Raw genomic sequence first — 20,462 nt, 5'->3', positions numbered from 1 at the left:
CCCCAGAGTGTCCCCACAGTGTCCCCAAGCCCCCGGCCCTGTCCCCAGAGTGTCCCCAAGGCCAGGCTCTCCCTGTCCCCAAGATGTCCCCATGGCAGTGTCACAACGTCCCCACAATGTCCCCAAGGCCCCGGCCCTGTCCCCAGCCTGTCCCCGGGGGGGGGTGGCACTGTCCCCCGGATGTCCCCAAGGGGGGGTGGCCCTGTCCCCAGGCTGTCCCCAGACGCGGCCTCTGTCCCCCCCCGGATGTCCCCAAGGCCGCACAGGAAGAGCCGGGCGCTATCGGCCCCGGCCAGGCCCGGCCACCTCCTGTCCCCAAATGTCACCTCCTGTCCCCTCACTGTCACCAAGTGCCACCTCAGTGTCACCCCCTGCCCCCTTCCTGCCACCTCAGTAGCCCCAAATGTCCCCTCAGACGCTGAGGGGACACTGAGGCGACATTTGGGGACGCTGAGGGGAGATTTGGGGACATTTGGGGACACTTGGGGACACACGGAGCTCGGTCTCCATTGCCACCTCCACAGTCCCCGCCCCCCCAGCCCCAGCGCTGCTCCGATTGACTGATTCCGCTGATTGACACGCAGGCGGGCCAATGGAAAGCGAGCACCGCCCAAACGCGGAAGTAGTTATTCAAGAAGAGGGACTGTCCCGCCTTCTTCGTGCTGTGATTGGCTTGAACTCCTGATTGACAGGCATATGGACCAATAAGAACAGAGAACCCAGAAGACAGGCTTCGATTGGCTTATCACTTTGATTGACACAACCACGGGCTAATGAAAGCAAAGCACCGCCCAAACCCGGAAGACAAACTCAGTTATAAATGATCACACCTCCTCCGCCCTGTGATTGGCCGATGAGTCTGATTGACACCCGCACCAACCAATCAGCACCGCGCCCCCCAAACCCGGAACACAAAACCCGGGAATATTTTTTGAGGGAAAACCTCGGGATTTTGGGATTTTCCTTTTTTTCTTTTTATTCCCCGTCCGCCGGCAGCGCCTTCTGGGGCCTCTTCTGCAGCAGCCGCCGCGCGGGGGATCCCGGCAGGCCCCGGAACGTTCTGGAAGCTGCAAAAACCCCAAAAAACCCCCAAAAAATCCCAATTTTCCCGCCAAAAATCGCAGGATTTTGGGGCATTTTGGGCGGTTTTTGGCGGTTTTGGTGTTTTTGCTCACCCAGCTGCGCCGAGAGGTCCCTGAGGAAGGCGCTGCTCTGCCGGTGGAACTCCAGCACCATCTTCCCGGCCTGCTGCGCCTCATCCACCTGGAAAACCCCAAAAAAATGGGAATTGAACCCAAAAAATGGGGATAAAAAGGGGGTTTTTGGGGTTTTTTCCCGAATTGGGGGTTTTTGGCCCCAAAAAGGCTCACCAGGAGGCGCAGGCGGCGCAGCGCCGGGCCGTGCCGCGCCAGCAGCAAGCCGTAGTCGGGCCGGGAGGAGAGGATTTGGGATTGGGGGGGAAGAGGGAGAGGGGACCCCGAGCGGAGCTGCTGCAGAGACCTGGGGGGAAAAAAGGGGATTTTGGGGGGAAAAAGGGGGATTTTGGGAAAATCGGGGTTAAATTGGGGAATTTTGGGGGGGAAATGGGGATTTTGGGGAGAAAAATGGGGAAAAATGGGGATTTTGGGGGGGAAATGGGGATTTTGGGGTTAAATTTGGGGATTTTGGGGGGGGAAATGGGAAAAAAATGGGAATTTGGGGGGAAAAAGGGGGATTTTGGGGTGAAAAAGGGGGATTTTGGGGGGGAAATGGGAATTTTGGGGGGAAAAAATGGGGATTTTGGGGTTAAATTTGGGAAATTTGGGGGGCAAATGGGGATTTTGGGGGGGGAAATGGGGAAGAAATGGGAATTTCAGGGGGGTGAATGGGGATTTTGGGGGCAAAAGGGGGGATTTTGGGGAGAAAAATGGGAAAAAATGGGGATTTTGGGGGGGAAATGGGGATTTTGGGGGGAAAAAGGGGGATTTTGGGGTTAAATTTGGGAAATTTGGGGGTGAAATGGGGATTTTGGGGGGAAAATAGGAAAAAATGGGGATTTTGGGGGTGAAAAATGGGGATTTTGGGGAAAAAAAAAAGGAATTTTGGGGGGGAAAATAGGGATTTTGGGAGGAAAAATGGGAAAAAATGGGGATTTTGGGGGTGAAAAATGGGGATTTTGGGGGGGAAATCGGGATTTTGGGGTTAAATTTGGGGATTTTGGGGGGGAAATGGGGATTTTGGGGAGAAAAATGGGGAAGAAATGGGAATTTCAGGGGGGTGAAAAATGGGGATTTTGGGGGGAAAAAGGGGGAAGAAATGGGGATTTTGGGGGGGAAATGGGGATTTTGGGGGGAAAATTTGGGGATTTTGGAGGGAAAATGGGGAAAAAATGGGGATTTTGGGGAGAAAAAGGGGGATTTTGGGAAAATCGGGGTTAAATTGGGGAATTTTGGGGGGGGAAATGGGGATTTTGGGGAGAAAAATGGGGAAGAAATGGGGATTTTGGGGGGAAATGGGGATTTTGGGGTGAAAAAGGGGGATTTTGGGGAAAAAAAAGGAATTTTGGGGGGAAAAATGGGGATTTTGGGGTGAAAAATGGGGAGGAAATGGGGATTTTGGGGGGGAAATGGGGATTTTGGGGTTAAATTTGGGGATTTGGGGGTGGGAAATGGGGGTTTTGGGGAGAAAATGGGAATAAATATGGGAATTTGGGGGGGAAAATGGGGATTTTGGGGGGGGGAAAATGGGATTTTTGGGGGGGAAATGGGGATTTTGGGGGGGAAAATGGGGATTTTGGGGGGGGAAATGGGGTTAAATTTGGGAATTTTGGGGGGAAAAATGGGGATTTTGGGGAGAAAAATGGGGAAGAAATGGGGATTTTGGGGGGAAAACGGGGGTTTTCGGGGGGAAAAATGGGGATTTTGGGGTTAAATTTGGGAAATTTGGGGGAGAAATGGGGATTTTGGGGAGAAAAATGGGGAAGAAATGGGGATTTTGGGGGGGAAAAATGGGGATTTTGGGGGGAAAAATGGGGATTTTGGGGTTAAATTTGGGGATTTTGGGGGGGGAAATGGGGAAGAAATGGGAATTTGGGGGTGAAAAATGGGGATTTTGGGGGGGAAAAATGGGATTTTTTGGGGGGAAATGGGGATTTTGGGGGGGAAAATGGGGATTTTGGGAAAATTGGGGTTAAATTTGGGAATTTTGGGGGGGGGAAATGGGGATTTTGGGGAGAAAAATGGGGAAGAAATGGGGATTTTGGGGGGGAAAATGGGGATTTTGGGGTGAAAAAGGGGGATTTTGGGGGGGAAATGGGGATTTTGGGGGGGAAATGGGGATTTTGGGGAGAAAAATGGGAAAAAAATGGGGATTTTGGGGGGAAAAAGGGGGATTTGGGGAAAATTGGGGTTAAATTGGGGAATTTTGGGGGGGAAATGGGGATTTTGGGGAGAAAAATGGGGAAGAAATGGGGAATTTTGGGGGGAAATGGGGATTTTGGGGAGAAAAATGGGAAAAAATGGGGATTTTGGGGAGAAAAAGGGGGATTTTGGGGTTAAATTTGGGGATTTGGGGGTGGGAAATGGGGGTTTTGGGGAGAAAATGGGAATAAATATGGGAATTTGGGGGGGAAAATGGGGATTTTGGGGGGGAAAAATGGGATTTTTTGGGGGGAAATGGGGATTTTGGGGGGGAAAATGGGGATTTTGGGAAAATTGGGGTTAAATTGGGGAATTTTGGGGGGGGAATGGGGATTTTGGGGAGAAAAATGGGGAAGAAATGGGAATTTCAGGGGGGTGAATGGGGATTTTGGGGGGAAAATGGGGATTTTGGGGTTAAATTTGGGAATTTTGGGGGGGAAATGGGGATTTTGGGGGGGGAAATGGGGATTTTGGGGGGGAATTGGGGATTTTGGGGGGGAAATTTGGGGATTTTGGAGGGAAAATGGGGAAAAATGGGATTTTGGGGGGGGAAATGGGGATTTTTGGGTTAAATTTGGGGATTTTGGGGGGGGAAATGGGAAAAAAATGGGGATTTTGGGGAAAAAAAAGGGAATTTGGGGGAAAAAATTGGGATTTTGGGGGGAAAAATGGGGATTTTGGGGGGAAATGGGGATTTTGGGGTTAAATTTGGGAAATTTGGGGGTGAAATGGGGATTTTGGGGGGAAAAATGGGGAAGAAATGGGAATTTCAGGGGGGTGAATGGGGATTTTGGGGGGAAAAATGGGGATTTTTGGGTTAAATTTGGGAATTTTGGGGGGGAAATGGGGATTTTGGGGAGAAAAATGGGAAAAAATGGGGATTTTGGGGGGAAAAATGGGGATTTTGGGAAAATTGGGGTTAAATTGGGGAATTTTGGGGGGGGAATGGGGATTTTGGGGAGAAAAATGGGGAAAAATGGGGATTTTGGGGGGAAATGGGGATTTTGGGGTGAAAAAAGGGAATTTTGGGGTGAAAAATGGGAATTTTGGGGGTGAAAAATGGGGATTTTGGGGGGGAAATGGGGATTTTGGGGTGAAAAGGGGCGATTTTGGGGTGAAAAAAGGGAATTTTGGGGTGAAAAAGGAGGATTTTGGGGGAAAAAAGGGAATTTTGGGGTGAAAAATGGGAATTTTGGGGGTGAAAAATGGGGATTTTGGGGGGGAAATGGGGATTTTGGGGTGAAAAGGGGGGATTTTGGGAAAAAAAAAGGAATTTTGGGGGGGAAAATGGGGATTTTGGGGGGGAAAAATGGGATTTTTTGGGGGGAAATGGGGATTTTGGGGTGAAAAGGGGGGATTTTGGGGTGAAAAAGGGGGATTTTGGGGTTAAATTTGGGAAATTTGGGGGTGAAATGGGGATTTTGGGGGGAAAATGGGAAAAATGGGGATTTTGGGGGTGAAAAAAGGGAATTTTGGGTTAAATTTGGGGATTTTGGGTTAAATTTGGGGATTTTGGGGGGAAATGGGAAAAAACAGGGGATTTGGGGGGGAAAATGGGATTTTGGGGTGAAAAATGGGAATTTTGGGAGGAAAAGGGGAGATTTTGGGGTGAAAAATGGGAATTTTGGGAGGAAAATGGGAATTTCAGGGGGGTGAATGGGGATTTTGGGGCTAAATTTGCAAATTTTGGTGGGGGAAATGGGGAAGAAAGGGGGATTTTGGGGGTAAATTTGGGGATTTTGGGGGTGAATGGGGATTTTGGGGTGAGAAATGGGATTTTGGAGGGGAAAATGGGGATTTTGGGGGGAAAATGGGGATTTTCGGGGGGAAAAATGGGAATTTTGGGGTTAAATTGGGGAATTTTGGGGTTAAATTGGGGGATTTTGGGGGTGAATGGGGATTTTGGGGTGAGAAATGGGATTTTGGGGGGGAAAAATGGGAATTTCAGGGGGGTGAATGGGGATTTGGGGGGAAAAATGGGGATTTTGGGGGCGGAAATGGGGATTTTGGGGTGAAAAGGGGGGATTTTGGGGTGAAAAAAGGGAATTTTGGGGTGAAAAAAGGGAATTTTGGGGTGAAAAATGTGGATTTTGGGGGGGAAATGGGTTTTTTGGGGTGAAAAATGGGAATTTTGGGATTTCAGGTAGGAAATGTGGGGAATTTTGGGGAGACAAGGGGAAATTTTGGGGGGGAAAATGGGGGATTTTGGGATCAAAGTGGGAAATTTGGGATAAAATTTGGGGATTTTGGGATCAAAGGGAGGAATTTTGGGAATAAAAAGGAGGAATTTTGGGGTTTAAAGTGGGGATTTTGGGGATCAAAGGGGGAATTTGGGGGTAAAATTGGGGAATTTTGGGATCGAGGTGGGGATTTTGGGATCAGAGGGGGAATTTTAGGATCAAAGTGGGAATTTTGGGATCAAAGTGGGAATTTTAGGATCAAAGGGAGGGATTTTGGGGTCAAAGGAGGAATTTTGGGATAAAATGTGGGGATTTTGGGGTAAAATGTGGGGATTTTGGGGTAAAATTGGGGAATTTTGGGTTAAACGTGGGAATTTTGGGACCAAAGGGAGGAATTTTGGGATAAAATTGGGGAATTTTGGGATCAAAGTGGGGATTTGGGGATCAAAGGGGGAATTTGGGGGTAAAATGTGGGGATTTTGGGGTAAAATTGGGGAATTTTGGGGTAAAATTGGGGAATTTTGGGATCGAGGTGGGGATTTTGGGATCAAAGGGAGGAATTTTGGGAATAAAAAGGAGGAATTTTGGGGTTTAAAGTGGGGATTTTGGGATCAAGGGTGGAATTTTGGGATAAACGTGGGGATTTTGGGATCAAAGGGGGAATTTGGGGGTAAAATGTGGGGATTTTGGGATCAAAGGGGGGATTTTGGGAATAAAATGGAGGAATTTTGGGATCAAAGGGAGGAATTTTGGGGTAAAATTGGGGAATTTTGGGATCGAGGTGGGGATTTTGGGATAAAATTTGGGGAATTTTGGGATCAAAGGGGGGATTTTGGGATCAGGGGGGAATTTTGGGGTAAAATTGGGGAATTTTGGGATTTGAGGTGGGGATTTTGGGATAAACGTGGGAATTTTGTGAATAAAAAGGAGGAATTTTGGGATCAAAGGGAGGAATTTTGGGATAAAATTGGGGAATTTTGGGATCAGAGGGGGAATTTTAGGATCAAATGTGGGGATTTTGGGATCAAAGGGGGAATTTTAGGATCAAATGTGGGGATTCTGGGATCAGAGGGGGGATTTTGGGGTGCAGTGGGGGATTCTGGGATCAGAGGGGGGATTTTGGGATCAGAGGGGGGATTTTGGGATAAAATTGGCGGATTCTGGGATCAGAGGAGGGATTTTGGGATCAAAGTGGGGATTCTGGGATCGGGGGTCACCTGGAGGCGAGCTGGGCGCGCTGCAGGTGCTGCTGCAGGAGCTGATCCCAGGCCTGCAGCTCCCCCGAGAGCCTGCGGGGACACCGGGGACAGGGGGGACACCGGGGGGACAGGGGGACACGGGGGACACACAGGGGACACGGGGGACACGGGGACAGACAGGACACACAGGGGACACAGGGGACACAGGGGACAGACGGGACAGGGGACACACAGGACACACAGGGGACACCGGGGACACACCAGGGGACAGGGGACACAGGGGACACAGGGGGACAGGGGGACACCGGGACACACAGGGGACACCGGGGACACGGGGGGACAGGGGACACACCGGGGACACACAGGGGGGGACAGGGGGACAGGGGACACACGGGGGACACAGGGGGGACAGGGGACACGGGACACAGGGGGACAGGGGACACCGGGACACGCAGGGGACACCAGGGACACGGGGGGACAGGGGACACACGGGGGACACACCGGGGGGACGGGGGGGACAGGGGACACACGGGACACACAGGGGACACCCGGGGGACAGGGGGACAGGGGACACCGGGACACACAGGGGACACACAGGGGACACCCGGGGGACAGGGGACACAGGGGGACAGGGGACACCGGGGACACGGGGGGACAGGGGACAGGGGACACGGGGGGACAGGGGACACACGGGGGACACACAGGGGACACAGGGGGACAGGGGGACACACGGGGGGGGGACAGGTGAGGGGGACAGGGGACACACCGGGGACACACGGGGGGACATGGGACAGGGGACACACAGGGGACACCGGGGACACCGGGGACAACAGGGGACACAGGGGGGGCAGTGGACACAGGGGACACAGGGGACACAGGAGACACACAGGGGGACAGGGGACACACAGGGGACACACAGGTGACACAGGGGGGGACAGGGGACACACACGGGACACACAGGTGACACACAGGGGACACACGGGGGACACACCGGGGACAGGGGACAACAGGGGACACACGGGACACAGGTGACACAGGGGGACAGGGGACACACGGGACACACAGGGGACACCGGGGACCCAAGTTGGTCCCAGGTGTCCCCAAGGTGTCCCAAGGTCCCACCAGGTGTGTCCCAGGTGTCCCCAAGTTGGTCCCAGGTGTCCCCAAGGTCCCCCCAGGTGTGTCCCAAATGTCCCCAGGTGTCACCTCCCCAATCCAGGTGTGTCCAAAATGTCCCCAGGTGTCCCCAAGGTCCCACCAGGTGTGTCCCAGGTGTCCCCAAGTTGGTCCCAGGTGTCCCCAAGAGGTCCCCAAGGTGTGTCCCAGGTGTGTCCCACGTGTCCCCAAGCAGGTCCCAAATGTCCCCAGGTGTTCCCTCCCCAATCCAGGTCTGTCCAAAATGTCCCCAGGTGTCCCCAAGTTGGTCCCAGGTGTCCCCAAGTGTCCCACCAGGTGTGTCCCAGGTGTCCCCAAGTTGGTCCCAGGTGTCCCCAAGGTGTGTCCCAGCTGTGTCCAGGTGTCCCAAGTCCCTCCAGGCGTGTCCCAGGTGTCCCCAGCTGTGTCCAGGTGTCCCCAAGTTTGTCCCAGGTGTCCCCAGGTGTCCCCAAGGTCCCTCCCGGTGTCCCCACCTGGCCATGAGCAGCTTCACCTGCGCCACCGATTCCTCCAGGGCTGGATCCAGGGAATCCCTGCGGGAAAGGAGCCAGAATTCCCAAAATATTCCCGAATTTTGGGGCAAATCCAGAGAAATTCCCCCAAAATTCCCAAATTTCAGAGGAAATCCATTGGAAATTCCCAAAATTCCCACATTTCAGAGGCAATCCACTGGAAATTCCCAAATTTTGAGGCAAATCCGCTGAAAATTCCCAAAAATCCCCAAATTTTGGGGCAAACCTGGTGAAAATTCCCAAATTTTGATACAAATCCAGGGAAAATTCCCAATTTTAGGGGCAAATCCAGAGAAATTCCCCCAAAATTCCCAAATTTCGGAGGAAATCCATTGGAAATTCCCAAATTTTGAGGCAAATCCAGTGAAAATTCCCAAATTTTGGAGGAAATCCAGTGGAAATTCCCAAAAATCTCCAATTTTTGGTGAAAATCAGGTGAAAATTCCAAAAAAATCCCAAATTTTGGGGCAAATCCAGTGGAAATTCCCAAAAATCCCAAATTTTTGGTGCAAATCCAGAGAAAATTCCCGAATTTTGGGGCACATCCAGAGAAATTCCCCCAAAATTCCCCAATTTCAGAGGAAATCCATTGGAAATTCCCAAAATTCCCAAATTTCAGAGGCAATCCACTGAAAATTCCCAATTTTTGGGCCAAATCCAGGGAAAATTCGCAAATTTTGGAGGAAATCCAGTGGAAATTCCCTCAAAATTCCCAAATTTTGGAGGAAATCCACTGGAAATTCCCAATTTTTGAGGCAAATCCAGGGAAAATCCCCAAAAATCCCCCAAATTTTGGGGCAAATGCAGAGAAATTCCCCCAAAATTCCCAAATTTCGGAGGCAATCCACTGGAAATTCAAAATTTTTGGAGCAAATCCAGGGAAAATTCCCAAATTTTGGAGGAAATCCAGTGAAAATTCCCAAAAAATCCCAAATTTTTGGGGCAAATCCATTGAAAATTCCCGAATTTCAGAGGAAATGCAGAGAAATTCCCTCAAAATTCCCGAATTTCAGAGGCAATCCACTGGAAATTCCCAATTTTTGGGGCAAATCCAGAGAAAACTCCCAAAAATCCCCAAATTTGAGGCAAATCCAGTGGAAATCCCCAAAAATTCCCAATTTTTTGGAGGATTTCCATGGATTTTTTTTGGAATTTTTTAGGATTTTTTGGGATTTTTTGGGATTTTTTGGGATTTTTTGGATTCCCATGGATTTTTTAGGATTTTTTAGGATTTTTTGGGATTTTTTTTGGGATTTTTTTGATTCCCATGGATTTTTTTGGGATTTTTTGTGATTTTTTTGGGAATTTTTTTGTGATTTTTTGGGATTTTTTGGAATTTTTGGGAATTTTGGGGATTTTTGGGGATTCCCATGGATTTTTTTGGAATTTTTGGGGGATTTTTTTTTTATTCCCATGGATTTTTTGGGGGATTTTTTTGGAATTTTTGGAGATTTTTGGGGATTTTGGGGGATTTTCACAGATTTTTGGGGGATTTTTTTAATTTTTTGGGATTTTTTGGGGGGATTTTTTTGGGGATTTTTTTGATTTTTGGGGGGATTTTTTTTGCGATTTTTTTTTTTTTTTAATTTTTGGGGATTTTCCCAGATTTTTTTTTAATTTTTTAGGATTTTTTTTGAATTTTTTGGGATTTTTTGGAATTTTCCCAGATTTTTTGGAATTTTTTGGGATTCCTGTGGATTTTCTGGGATTTTTTGGGATTCCCATGGATTTTTTTGGAATTTTTGGGGATTTTTTTGGGATTTTTTGGGATTTTTTGATTTTTGGGGGGATTTTTTTGCGATTTTTTTTTTTAATTTTTGGGGGTTTTCCCAGATTTTTTGGGGATTTTTTGGAAATTTTTTTGAATTTTTTTGGAATTTTTGGGGATTTTTTTTGAATTTTTTGGGATTTTTTGGAATTTTTTGGAATTTTCCCAGATTTTTTGGAATTTTTTGGGACTCCCATGGATTTTCTGGGATTTTTTGGGGGATTTTTTGGGATTTTTTGATTTTTGGGGGGATTTTTTTGCGATTTTTTTTTTTTTAATTTTTGGGGATTTTCCCAGATTTTTTGGGGGGATTTTTTGGAATTTTTTGGGAATTTTTTTTGAATTTTTGGGGATTTTTTTTGAATTTTTTGGGATTTTTTGGAATTTTCCCAGATTTTTTGGAATTTTTTGGGACTCCCATGGATTTTCTGGGATTTTTTGGGATTCCCATGGATTTTTTTGGAATTTTTGGGGATTTTTTTGGGATTTTTTGGGATTTTTTTATTTTTGGGGCGATTTTTTTGCGATTTTTTTTTTAATTTTTGGGGATTTTCCCAGATTTTTTTTTGAATTTTTTAGGAATTTTTTTGAATTTTTTTGGAATTTTTGGGGATTTTTTTTGAATTTTTTGGGATTTTTTGGAATTTTCCCAGATTTTTTGGAATTTTTTGGGACTCCCATGGATTTTCTGGGATTTTTTGGGATTCCCATGGATTTTTTTGGAATTTTTGGGGATTTTTTTGGGATTTTTTGGGATTTTTTTATTTTTGGGGGGATTTTTTTGCGATTTTTTTTTTTAATTTTTGGGGGTTTTCCCAGATTTTTTGGGGATTTTTTGGAAATTTTTTTGAATTTTTTTGGAATTTTTGGGGATTTTTTTTGAATTTTTTGGGATTTTTTGGAATTTTTTGGAATTTTCCCAGATTTTTTGGAATTTTTTGGGACTCCCATGGATTTTCTGGGATTTTTTGGGATTCCCATAGATTTTTTTGGAATTTTTGGGGATTTTTTTGGGATTTTTTGGGGGATTTTTTTATTTTTGGGGGGGATTTTTTTGCTATTTTTTTGGAATTTTTGGGGATTTTCACAGATTTTTTGGGGATTTTTTGAATTTTTTGGGGATTTTTTGGAAATTTTGGAAATTTTGGATTCCCACCAATCCCCTCCCACCCTAAAAATCCCCAAATTTTGGGTTTTTTTCCCCAATTCTCACCCCGGCGTCGCTTCCAGACAATTCCCGAGGGTCCCGTCCTGGAGCAGCCTCTGGAGCAGCCTCTGGAATTCCTCCGAGCCCCTCTGCACTGGGGGGGACAATTCATTAATTAATCACTAATTAGCAATTAATTACTAATTATTTTGGCAGGACTGAGGGGTTTAAGGTCCTTTTCCTCATTCTTTTTCACCCCAAATTTGGAATTTTTGGCAATCAGGAGCTTTTTTGGCTCCTCCCCCAATTCATTCTTGATTAATTATTAATTATTTATTAATTAGTTAGTAATTAATTAATAATTAATGTTAAATTCATTTCATTTTCCCCGTGTTCCTGGCTTTTTTGTACCCAAATTCCCGAATTTTTTGGGAATCAGGAGCCCCTCAGGAGCTTTTTGGCTCCTCCCCCAATTCATTATCGATTAATTATTAATTAAATGCCTATTATTTATTAATTAATTATCAATTAATTATTAATCAATTCAATTTTCCCCGTGTTCCTGGCTTTTTTTTTACCCAAATTCCCGAATTTTTTGGGAATCAGGAGCCCCTCAGGAGCTTTTTGGCTCCTCCCCCAATTCATTATCGATTAATTATTAATTAAATATCAATTAATTATTAATTATTAGTCATTATTTACATTTTCCCTGTGTTCCTGGCTTTTTTTTTTACCCAAATTCCCCAATTTTTGGGCATCAGGAGCCCCCCAGGAACGTTTTTGGCTCCTCCCCAAATTCATTATTGATCAATTATTAATTAATTATCAATTAATTACTAATTAATCCCATTTTCCTCCCGTTCTTAGTTTTTTTTTACCCAAATTCCCCAATTTTTTGGGAATCAGGAGCCCCCCAGGAGCTTTTTGGCTCCTCCCCCAATCCATTATTGATTAATTATTAATTAAATGTCAATTAATTATTAATTAATTCTTAATTAATTCCATTTCCCCCGTGTTCCTGGCTTTTTTTCCCCCCAAATTCCCCAATTTTTGAGGTCTCCGCCCCTCGGGGGAGGTCGGGGTTGGAATTTTTGGGGGGAAAAATCCCAGATTTGGGGGTTTTGGATCCCGACCTTGGGCAGAGAAGAGCTCGGGGTCGAAGCCGGGGGATTGCTGCAGGCGCCGCCGCAACTGCCGGGCACTGAACTGCGGGGAAACGGGGAAAATTCCATCAGAAACGGGAAAAATTCCATGGAAAATGGGAATTATCCGAGAAAAAATGGGAAAAATTCCATCAAAAATGGGGAAAATTCCATCAGAAACGGGAAAAATACCATGGAAAATGGGAATTATCCGAGAAAAAACGGGAAAAATTCCATCAAAAATGGGGAAAATTCCATTAAAAATGGGAAAAATTCCATTAAAAATGGGAATTATCCATGGAAAAATGGGAAAAATTCCATCAGAAACGGGAAAATCCACGAGAAATGGGAAAAATTCCATTAGAAATGGGAATGATCCGAGAAAAAATGGGAAAAATTCCATTAAAAATGGGAAAAATTCCATTAAAAATGGGAATTATCCATGGAAAAACGGGAATTATCCGAGAGAAACGGGGAAAAATGGGAAAAATTCCATGAGAAACAGGAAAAATTCCATGGAAAATGGGAAAAATTCCATGGAAAATGGGAATTATCCGAGAAAAAATGGGAATTATCCATGGGAAAATGGGAATTATCCATGGGAAAACGGGAATTATCCATGGGAAAACGGGAATTAGCCATGGGAAAACGGGAATTAGCCATGGGAAAACGGGAATTAGCCATGGGAAAACGGGAATTAGCCATGGGAAAACGGGAATTATCCGAGAGAAACGGGGAAAAATGGGAAAAATTCCATGAGAAACAGGAAAAATTCCATGGAAAACGGGAAAAATTCCATGGAAAATGGGAATTAATGGGAAAAATTCCATGAGAAACGGGAAAAATTCCATGGAAAACGGGAAAAATTCCATCAGAATCGGGAAAAATTCCATGGAAAATGGGAATTATCTGAGAAAAAATGGGAAAAATTCCATTGAAAATGGGAATTATCTGAGAAAAAATGGGAAAAATTCCATGAGAAACGGGAATTATCCATGGAAAAATGGCAAAAATTCCATCAGAAACGGGAAAAATTCCATCAGAAATGGGAAAATTCCATTAAAAATGGGAAAATCCAAGAGAAACGGGGAAAAATTCCAATAAAAATGGGAAAATCCAAGAGAAACGGGGAAAAATTCCATTAGAAACAGGAAAATCCAAGAGAAATGGGGAAAAGCCAAGGAAAAATGGGGAAAATCCAAGAAAAAATGGGAAAAATTCAATTAAAAATGGGAAAAATTCAATTTAAAATGGGAATTATCCAAGAGAAAGGGGGAAAAGCCAAGGAAAAATGGGAATTATCTAACAAAAAATGGGAAAAATTCAATTAAAAATGGGGATTATCCAAGAAAAAATGGGGAAAATCCAATAAAAATGGGAATTATCCAAGAAAAAGGGGGAAAAGCCAAGGAAAAATGGGAATTATACAACAAAAAAATGGGAAAAATTCAATTAAAAATGGGAAAAAATCAATAAAAAATGGGAAAAAAATCCAACAAAAATGGGGAAGGACCAAGAAATTCCAGGATTTTGGGTGAATTCCAGGATTTTTTGGTTAATTTGAGGATTTGGGGTGGATTTACCTGGAAGCTGGAGAGGAGGAGGAGGGAGAGACGTTGGACCTCGGGGAGCTCCAGGCTGATGGATCGGCTCAAGGCTGGCACACAAAGGGTTAAAAAATGGTGAAATTTAAAAAGAATCCGCTGGAATTTCACCCAAAATTCCCCCAAAACCAGCCGGGATGGGGAAGGGGGAAGGAAAAGAGGAAAAATCAAATTTCAGGAGGAAAATGGGGGAAAAGAAAAGGAAAAAAAATCGAATTTAAGGGGGGAAATGGGAAAAAATAGAGAGGGAAAAATGGGGAATGAAAGAGGGGGAAAAATAATCCCATTTAGGGGGAAATGGGGAAAAAAAGAAGAAAAATCCCATTTAGCGGGAGAAAACGGGAAAAGAAAGAGGAAAAAAATCCCATTTAAGGAGAAAAACAGGGGGAAAAAAGACAGAAACCTGAAAACGCGCACGGACAGAAGGCTCGGCGCAGCACCTCCACCTCTCCTCAACCCCCCCGCCCACTCGCAGGATTTATTTTAATTAAAACCGCCGCAATTAGGCGCTAATGAAGGCGCTGGGCACTGACCGGAGACCTCGTGGTGCACGGGGGGCAGCGATTTGCGGCGGGAGCGGCGGCCCTTGAGGCTGCAGCGGCGCCAGGAGCGGCGGCGGCCCTGAGGGGAGCCCAGAGCCGGGGACAGGCGGAGGGAGCCGGGGCTGCCCGCGGCTCTGCTCCGCCGGCCGGACGAGCTCGGGGTGCCCTTTCTGAGGGGAGGGTTCGGAACCGCCTCAGAGTCTGCTGCAGAGTCCGGGTCTGAGGGAAAAAGGGGAGAAATCAGCGCAAAAAATCCTCCTCAGAGTCTGCTGCCGAGTCAGGAGAAATCAGCGCAAAAATCCCCCTCAGAGTCTGCTGCCTGTCTGAGGGGGAAAAAATCCCCCTCAGAGTCTGCTCCCGAGTCCGGGTCTGAGGGGAAAAGGGGAGAAATCAGCGTAAAAAATCCCCCTCAGCATCTGCTGCCGAGTCCGAAGAAATCCACGCAAAAAATCCCCCTCAGAGTCTGCTGCCGAGTCCGGGTCTGAGGGAAAAGGGGAGAAATCAGCGCAAAAAATCCCCCTCAGCATCCGCTGCCGAGTCAGGAGAAATCCGCGCAAAAAATCCCCCTCAGAGTCTGCTGCCTGTCTGAGGGGAAACAGGAGAAATCAGCGTATAAATCCCCCTCAGAGTCTGCTCCCTGTCTGAGGGGAAAAAAATCCCCCTCAGAGTCTGCTCCCGAGTCCCGGTCTGAGGGGAAAAGAGGAGAAATCAGCGTAAAAATCCCCCTCAGAGTCTGCTCCCTGTCTGAGGGGAAAAGAGGAGAAATCAGCGTAAAAATCCCCCTCAGAGTCTGCTGCTGAGTCCAGGTGTGAGGGGAAAAGGGGAGAAATCCGCACAAAAAATCCCCCTCAGAGTCTGCTGCCGAGTCCAGGTCTGAGGGGAAAAGGGAAGAAATCAGCGTAAAAATCCCCCTCAGAGTCTGCTCCCTGTCTGAGGGGAAAAGGGGAGAAATCAGCATAAAAAATCCCCCTCAGAGTCTGCTCCCTGTCTGAGGGAAAAAGGGGAGAAATCAGCGTAAAAAATCCCCCTCAGAGTCTGCTCCCTGTCTGAGGGGAAAAGGGGAGAAATCAGCGTAAAAAATCCCCCTCAGAGTCTGCTCCCTGTCTGAGGGGAAAAGAGGAGAAATCAGCGTAAAAAAATCCCCCTCAGCATCTGCTCCCGAGTCTGGGTCTGAGGGGAAAAGAGGAGAAATCAGCGCAAAAACAGGGAAAAAGAGACTCGGTGATGCTCGGGGTGTCTTGATCCATGAGGGGAAATGGTCGTGAAAAACTTTTTTAAATTTTCAATATTTAACAGCAATAAAATGGTTATAAAAATACCCCTCAGCGGCAGCTGGAGATTCCGGGTCTGAGGGGAAAAGAGGAGAAATCAGCGCAAAAAAAGGGAAAAAGAGACTCGGTGATGCCCGGGCTGCGCTGCCCGCTCAGGGTTTCTTGGTTCCATTAGAAGAAATGGTTTATCAAGGATTTCAGAGCGCTGAACGCGGCTTTTGTGGTTTTATTTTTAAGCGGGAGCTTAGTCAAATCCTGGAGGTTTTGGGATTTCCAGGGATGGAGCAGCTCTGAAAATGCTGGAATTTGCCCAACAATCCTGGAATTATTGGGCACTTCCAGAGCCTTAGAATCCAAGAGTTGCCCCAAAATCCTGGAATTTTCCGGGCTGGAGAAAGCCCAAAATTCTCTCAAATCCAACTTTTTCTCTCGCAACCTCCCAAGCCCCAAAACCACCCAAACCAGCTCCTCCCTCCACCGACAGCAGCGCTTTCCTTACCTGGCGCGGCCCCTCCGCTCTCAGCGCTGGCTCCGCCGGGGCATCGCTGAGGGGAAAAACCGTTACCGGCCTGGAACCGCGGCCTCCCCGCGGCTCCCCCGGCCGGGCCGAGCCCTTCCGGAGCTCACCTCATCCTCCTGTGGCCCGGCCGAGCCCCGCGGGGACGGGGCAGCGGCCGGGCCGGGGGAGCCGCCGGGTTCCGCCGCTGCCTCCGCCATGGAGGTTTCCCGCCGTTCGCTTGCCCTCAGCGTTTCGCGCATGCGCGGAGCCCGCTCCGGCTTCGCCGCCATCACGGCGCAGGCGCGGGGCGGTGCCTGCCCTCATAGCGGGCGCGGAGTCCGCTCCACCCTTTCCCACCCCTCACGATCTTCCCGCCCTTTCCCACCCCTCACGATCTTCCCGCCCTTTTCCCACCCCTCACGATCTTCCCGCCCTTTTCCCTCCCCTCACGATCTTCCCGCCCTTTTCCCACCCCTCACGGTCTTCTCGCCCTTTTCCCACCCCTCACCTTGTTGCCGCTCCTCAGGATGTTCCTGCCCTTTCCCTCCCCTCAAGACATTCCCACCCTATCGGTTTCTCTGGGACTGCATTGAAGGCACTTGAGGTAGTTCATGTTCAGACTCAAGTGTTTATAATGTCTTGTCAGAAATAATGAAGTGTTTATTATTTATCAGTAAAACAGTCTCACAACCATGAGTTCAGCAGCTTTTCATTAGAAGGCACAAAATGGCCAACAATCTCTTGTTACGACGTCTCTTAAGACTAAACTATCCAATTAAGAACTGACATCTAGGTAATTTCCCCTTTTAACTCAATAATTGATCCCAAAGAGCCCCAATGGGGACTTTTCTGCCCAATTACAAAATGCCACCCAAACCCATGAAGAGGAAGGAATAAGAAGCATGAAGAAATAAGCCAGGATGACACCCTGTGCCCTCCATCTTGCTTTCATCCACAACACACTAAAAGTCCCAGAACCTCAACTCCTCACCAAGTGATTCCCTACACTGCTCTCTATAATCTAGTTCACGCTTTTGTGGATTCTGGTCTATCTTGAAGTCTGGGAAACTTTCTCCATGAATGAGGGTCAAATTCAGTGCTCCCCTGGGGGTCAGGGCACCCCAGAACAGACAGAGAACTGTTCCCGGTGCCCTGGGTTTCCACACCACCCTTTCCCACCCCTTCTTCTGTCCCTCACGATGTTCCTGCCCTTCCTTGCCCTTCACGTTGTTCCCTTCTTCCACCGCTCACCATCTTCCTGCCTTTTGCGCTCCTCACGCTGTTCCCAGCATGCCTCAGCTCTCACCCTGGACCTTCCCGTCATGTCATTCTTGCCATTTTCCTACCCCTCACGCCCTTCCTGCCCTTTTCCCCCTCCTCACACATTTCCCGCCCTTTTCCCAATCCTTCACAATCTTCCTGCCCTTTTCTCACCCTTTTCCCAATCCTTCACAATCTTCCCGCCCTTTTCCCACCCTTTTCCCACCCCTCACAACCTTCCCACTCTTTTCCCACCCTTCACGATCTTCCTGCCCCTCATTCCCTTCCCGCCCTTTCCTCCACTCCTCACGGCTCTCCCGACATCTTCCCTCCCCTCACGCTCTCCCCGCCCTTTTCCCACCCCTCACGATCTTCCTGCCCTTTTCCCTCCCCTCACAGCATTCCCGCCATTTTCCCTCCCCTCACGATCATCCCGCCATTTTCCCTCCCCTCACATTCTTCCCGCCCTTTTCCACCCCCTCATGGCGTTTCCGCCATTTTCCCACCCCTCACGTTCTTCCCGCCCTTTTACAGGCCCTCACGATCTTCCCACCATTTTCCCACCCCTCACGATCTTCCCACCATTTTCCAGGCCCTCACGATCTTCCCGCCATTTTCCCACCCCTCACAGCATTCCCGCCATTTTCCCTCCCCTCACGCTCTTCCCACCCTTTTCCACCCCTCACGATCTTCCCGCCCTTTTTCCACCCCCTTGCATTCCTGCCCTTTTCCAGCCCCTCACCATCTTCCTGACATCTTCCCGCCCTTTTCCCACCCCTCACATTCTTCCCGCCCTTTTCCAGGCCCTCACGATCTTCCCGCCATTTTCCCATCCCTCACGTTCTTCCCCCCCTTTTTCACCCCCTTACAGCGTTTCCGCCATTTTCCCACCCCTCACGATCTTCCCGCTCTTTTACCGCCCCTCACGAACCTCCTGCCTGCCGAGCCCAAACCTGAGAGAAATAAATCAGGAGAAAATGGGAAAAAAAGGAAAAAAAAAGGCTTTGGAAATTTATTTTCTTTGATAAAATCTCAACTGAAAGGGGCGGACTCTGAGAACAGCACCAGAGCAGCACAAACCCCTCGAATTCCCATGGGGAAATCCCGCGGGTCGGCTGTTTTGTGGTAAATTTGGGGTTTTTCATTTTATTTTTGTACTTTTTCATCAGAAAAAGTGAAGCCGTGGTATTTCCCGATATCAAATCCCTTGGAATGACACCAATGGAAGGTCCGGCCTGTGAGCGACGTCCGCCGAGAAGTTTGGTAAATCAATTTCTCCATTAATTAGCTACATTAATTATGAAAAATTTCCTATAGAAATTTCCTGTAGAATTCCCTATAGAAAATTCCCATACAGACAACATCCAATTACAATACGGGAGGGGGTTTAACTCACCTAGAACAGAACTCCCGGCGTAAAAAAGACAAAAAAACGAAAATAAATCCATTTTTTCCGCTGTAAAACTGGAGAAAAACGCCAAGACTTTTTTTTTTCCCCCTTCTTCTTCAGGTTCTTGGTGAAAAATCCAAGTTTTTCCCTTAAAAAAATGGCATTTTCTGAGGCGAAGTGAAGCTATAAATAACCGCGAGCCGGCGCTGAGAGGTAGAGGCGTCGCTGCCATCACAATCTATTGGCTTGCTCTGAGGTAATTAATTCATTGTAAGTCAATCATTCGATCGGCCCGTGATTAATTAGCGTTAATTGGCCTCTCTCCTCTCAAAAAGGTCCTTTTCGTTCAAAAACTCTTTAATTGGAGGCGTCGCTGCCCGGGTCGGCGGAGGGGGAGGTGATGGAGGAGGGGGTGGCGGCGTCCGGCCAGCCGCCATTGGCCTGAGGGGGCAGGAGATGGAATTAATTCATTATTAATTAATATTAATTAGCATTTAATCATGGCAAAATCACCTGTGGGTGACATTATAGGGCAGGGCGTGTTTGGAGGTGAGGGCGGTTTTAAAAGGAAATATTAAAGTGTGTTGATATCCCTTCTCTCTTTATTTATATATTTATAATTTGGTATAAATATAATATAAATGGAATTTATGTATTTATATAAATAGGTAATTTTTACACCATAGATTTATATAAATGTAATATAAATTTCTACACTTTTACACGGGTAATATTAATTTATAAGGTAAATTTTATTTTAAAAGGTATTACTAAGTATGCTTGTAATTTATACATGGAAATCGAAATTGATCTCCTTTATTTAATGCATTTAATGCGTCATAATAGTAAAATAATAATGGTAATTTCTAATCTAAATATAATAATTTATACTATAAAATAATGTATAAATGTATACATAATTTAATAAATAAATTGCATAATAATTATTAATGTAGCAATATAATTCTATACTATTTTATAGTATATAAAATTAATATTTAATCTATATTAAATTATAGAATAATTTCCTTTAATAATTTATATCTACTGCTTTACTGTAGAGTGAATATAAAATTGTTTCTATTTAATTAATTAATAATAAAAAATTTTCTATAATTATTTATTAAATATTTCTATATTTAAATATAAATACTTTATTTAAATGGTTTATACTTAAATATGTAAATTAAACATGTAACATACGTATATAGTATATAAGCATAAATGAATAGCAATAATAAATACGTTAATAGGTTTAAATAATTTAAAGCTGCTCAATTAAATTCCACTTTTCCAGCTTTTTCCCCCATCCCAACATCGGATGAAATGGGAGAAATAACAAAAAAAAAATTAAAATGAAAATAAATTCAAAATAGGAATTAAAATAAATTAAAA

General features: G+C 46.3%; 1 protein-coding gene across 2 annotated transcripts; it reads right to left on the bottom strand.

Annotated features, from left to right (window-relative positions):
• Positions 1-726: 726 nt before the first annotated feature.
• LOC119696605 (kinetochore-associated protein DSN1 homolog) lies at positions 727-16,805 on the bottom strand. 2 transcript variants are annotated; one of them, XM_038126393.1, is made up of 11 exons: positions 16,546-16,804; positions 16,418-16,463; positions 14,639-14,866; positions 14,085-14,158; positions 12,493-12,565; positions 11,426-11,513; positions 8,406-8,465; positions 6,796-6,867; positions 1,371-1,500; positions 1,176-1,263; positions 826-1,067 (listed from the first exon to the last, which is right to left on the bottom strand). In XM_038126393.1, exons 1-11 carry the CDS (start codon positions 16,705-16,707, stop codon positions 976-978), a joined length of 1,113 nt encoding a protein of 370 aa, XP_037982321.1. In that variant the 5' UTR covers positions 16,708-16,804; the 3' UTR covers positions 826-975. The 2 variants fall into 2 exon arrangements, with proteins under 2 accessions (XP_037982320.1, XP_037982321.1); XM_038126392.1 differs by lacking the exon at positions 1,371-1,500 and having other exon boundaries at positions 727-1,067; positions 16,546-16,805.
• Between the last annotated feature and the right edge of the window lie 3,657 nt (positions 16,806-20,462).

The sequence above is a fragment of the Motacilla alba genome, unplaced genomic scaffold (genome assembly GCF_015832195.1).
Source record: "Motacilla alba alba isolate MOTALB_02 unplaced genomic scaffold, Motacilla_alba_V1.0_pri HiC_scaffold_34, whole genome shotgun sequence".
In the NCBI taxonomy this organism is placed as follows: domain Eukaryota; kingdom Metazoa; phylum Chordata; class Aves; order Passeriformes; family Motacillidae; genus Motacilla; species Motacilla alba.
This window is presented reverse-complemented; position numbering and strand designations above follow the sequence as displayed.

Bases quoted from the DNA above. Each gene is read 5' to 3' on its own strand.
- LOC119696605 (XM_038126392.1), bottom strand. From the start codon at position 16,707: ATGGCGGCGAAGCCGGAGCGGGCTCCGCGCATGCGCGAAACGCTGAGG. The intron at 8,466-11,425 runs GTGAGAATTGGG...CCTTTCCCGCAG, and splicing joins TGTCTGGAAGCGACGCCGGG to GGATTCCCTGGATCCAGCCC. The intron at 6,868-8,405 runs GTGGGGACACCG...GTGTCCCCGCAG, and splicing joins GTGAAGCTGCTCATGGCCAG to GCTCTCGGGGGAGCTGCAGG.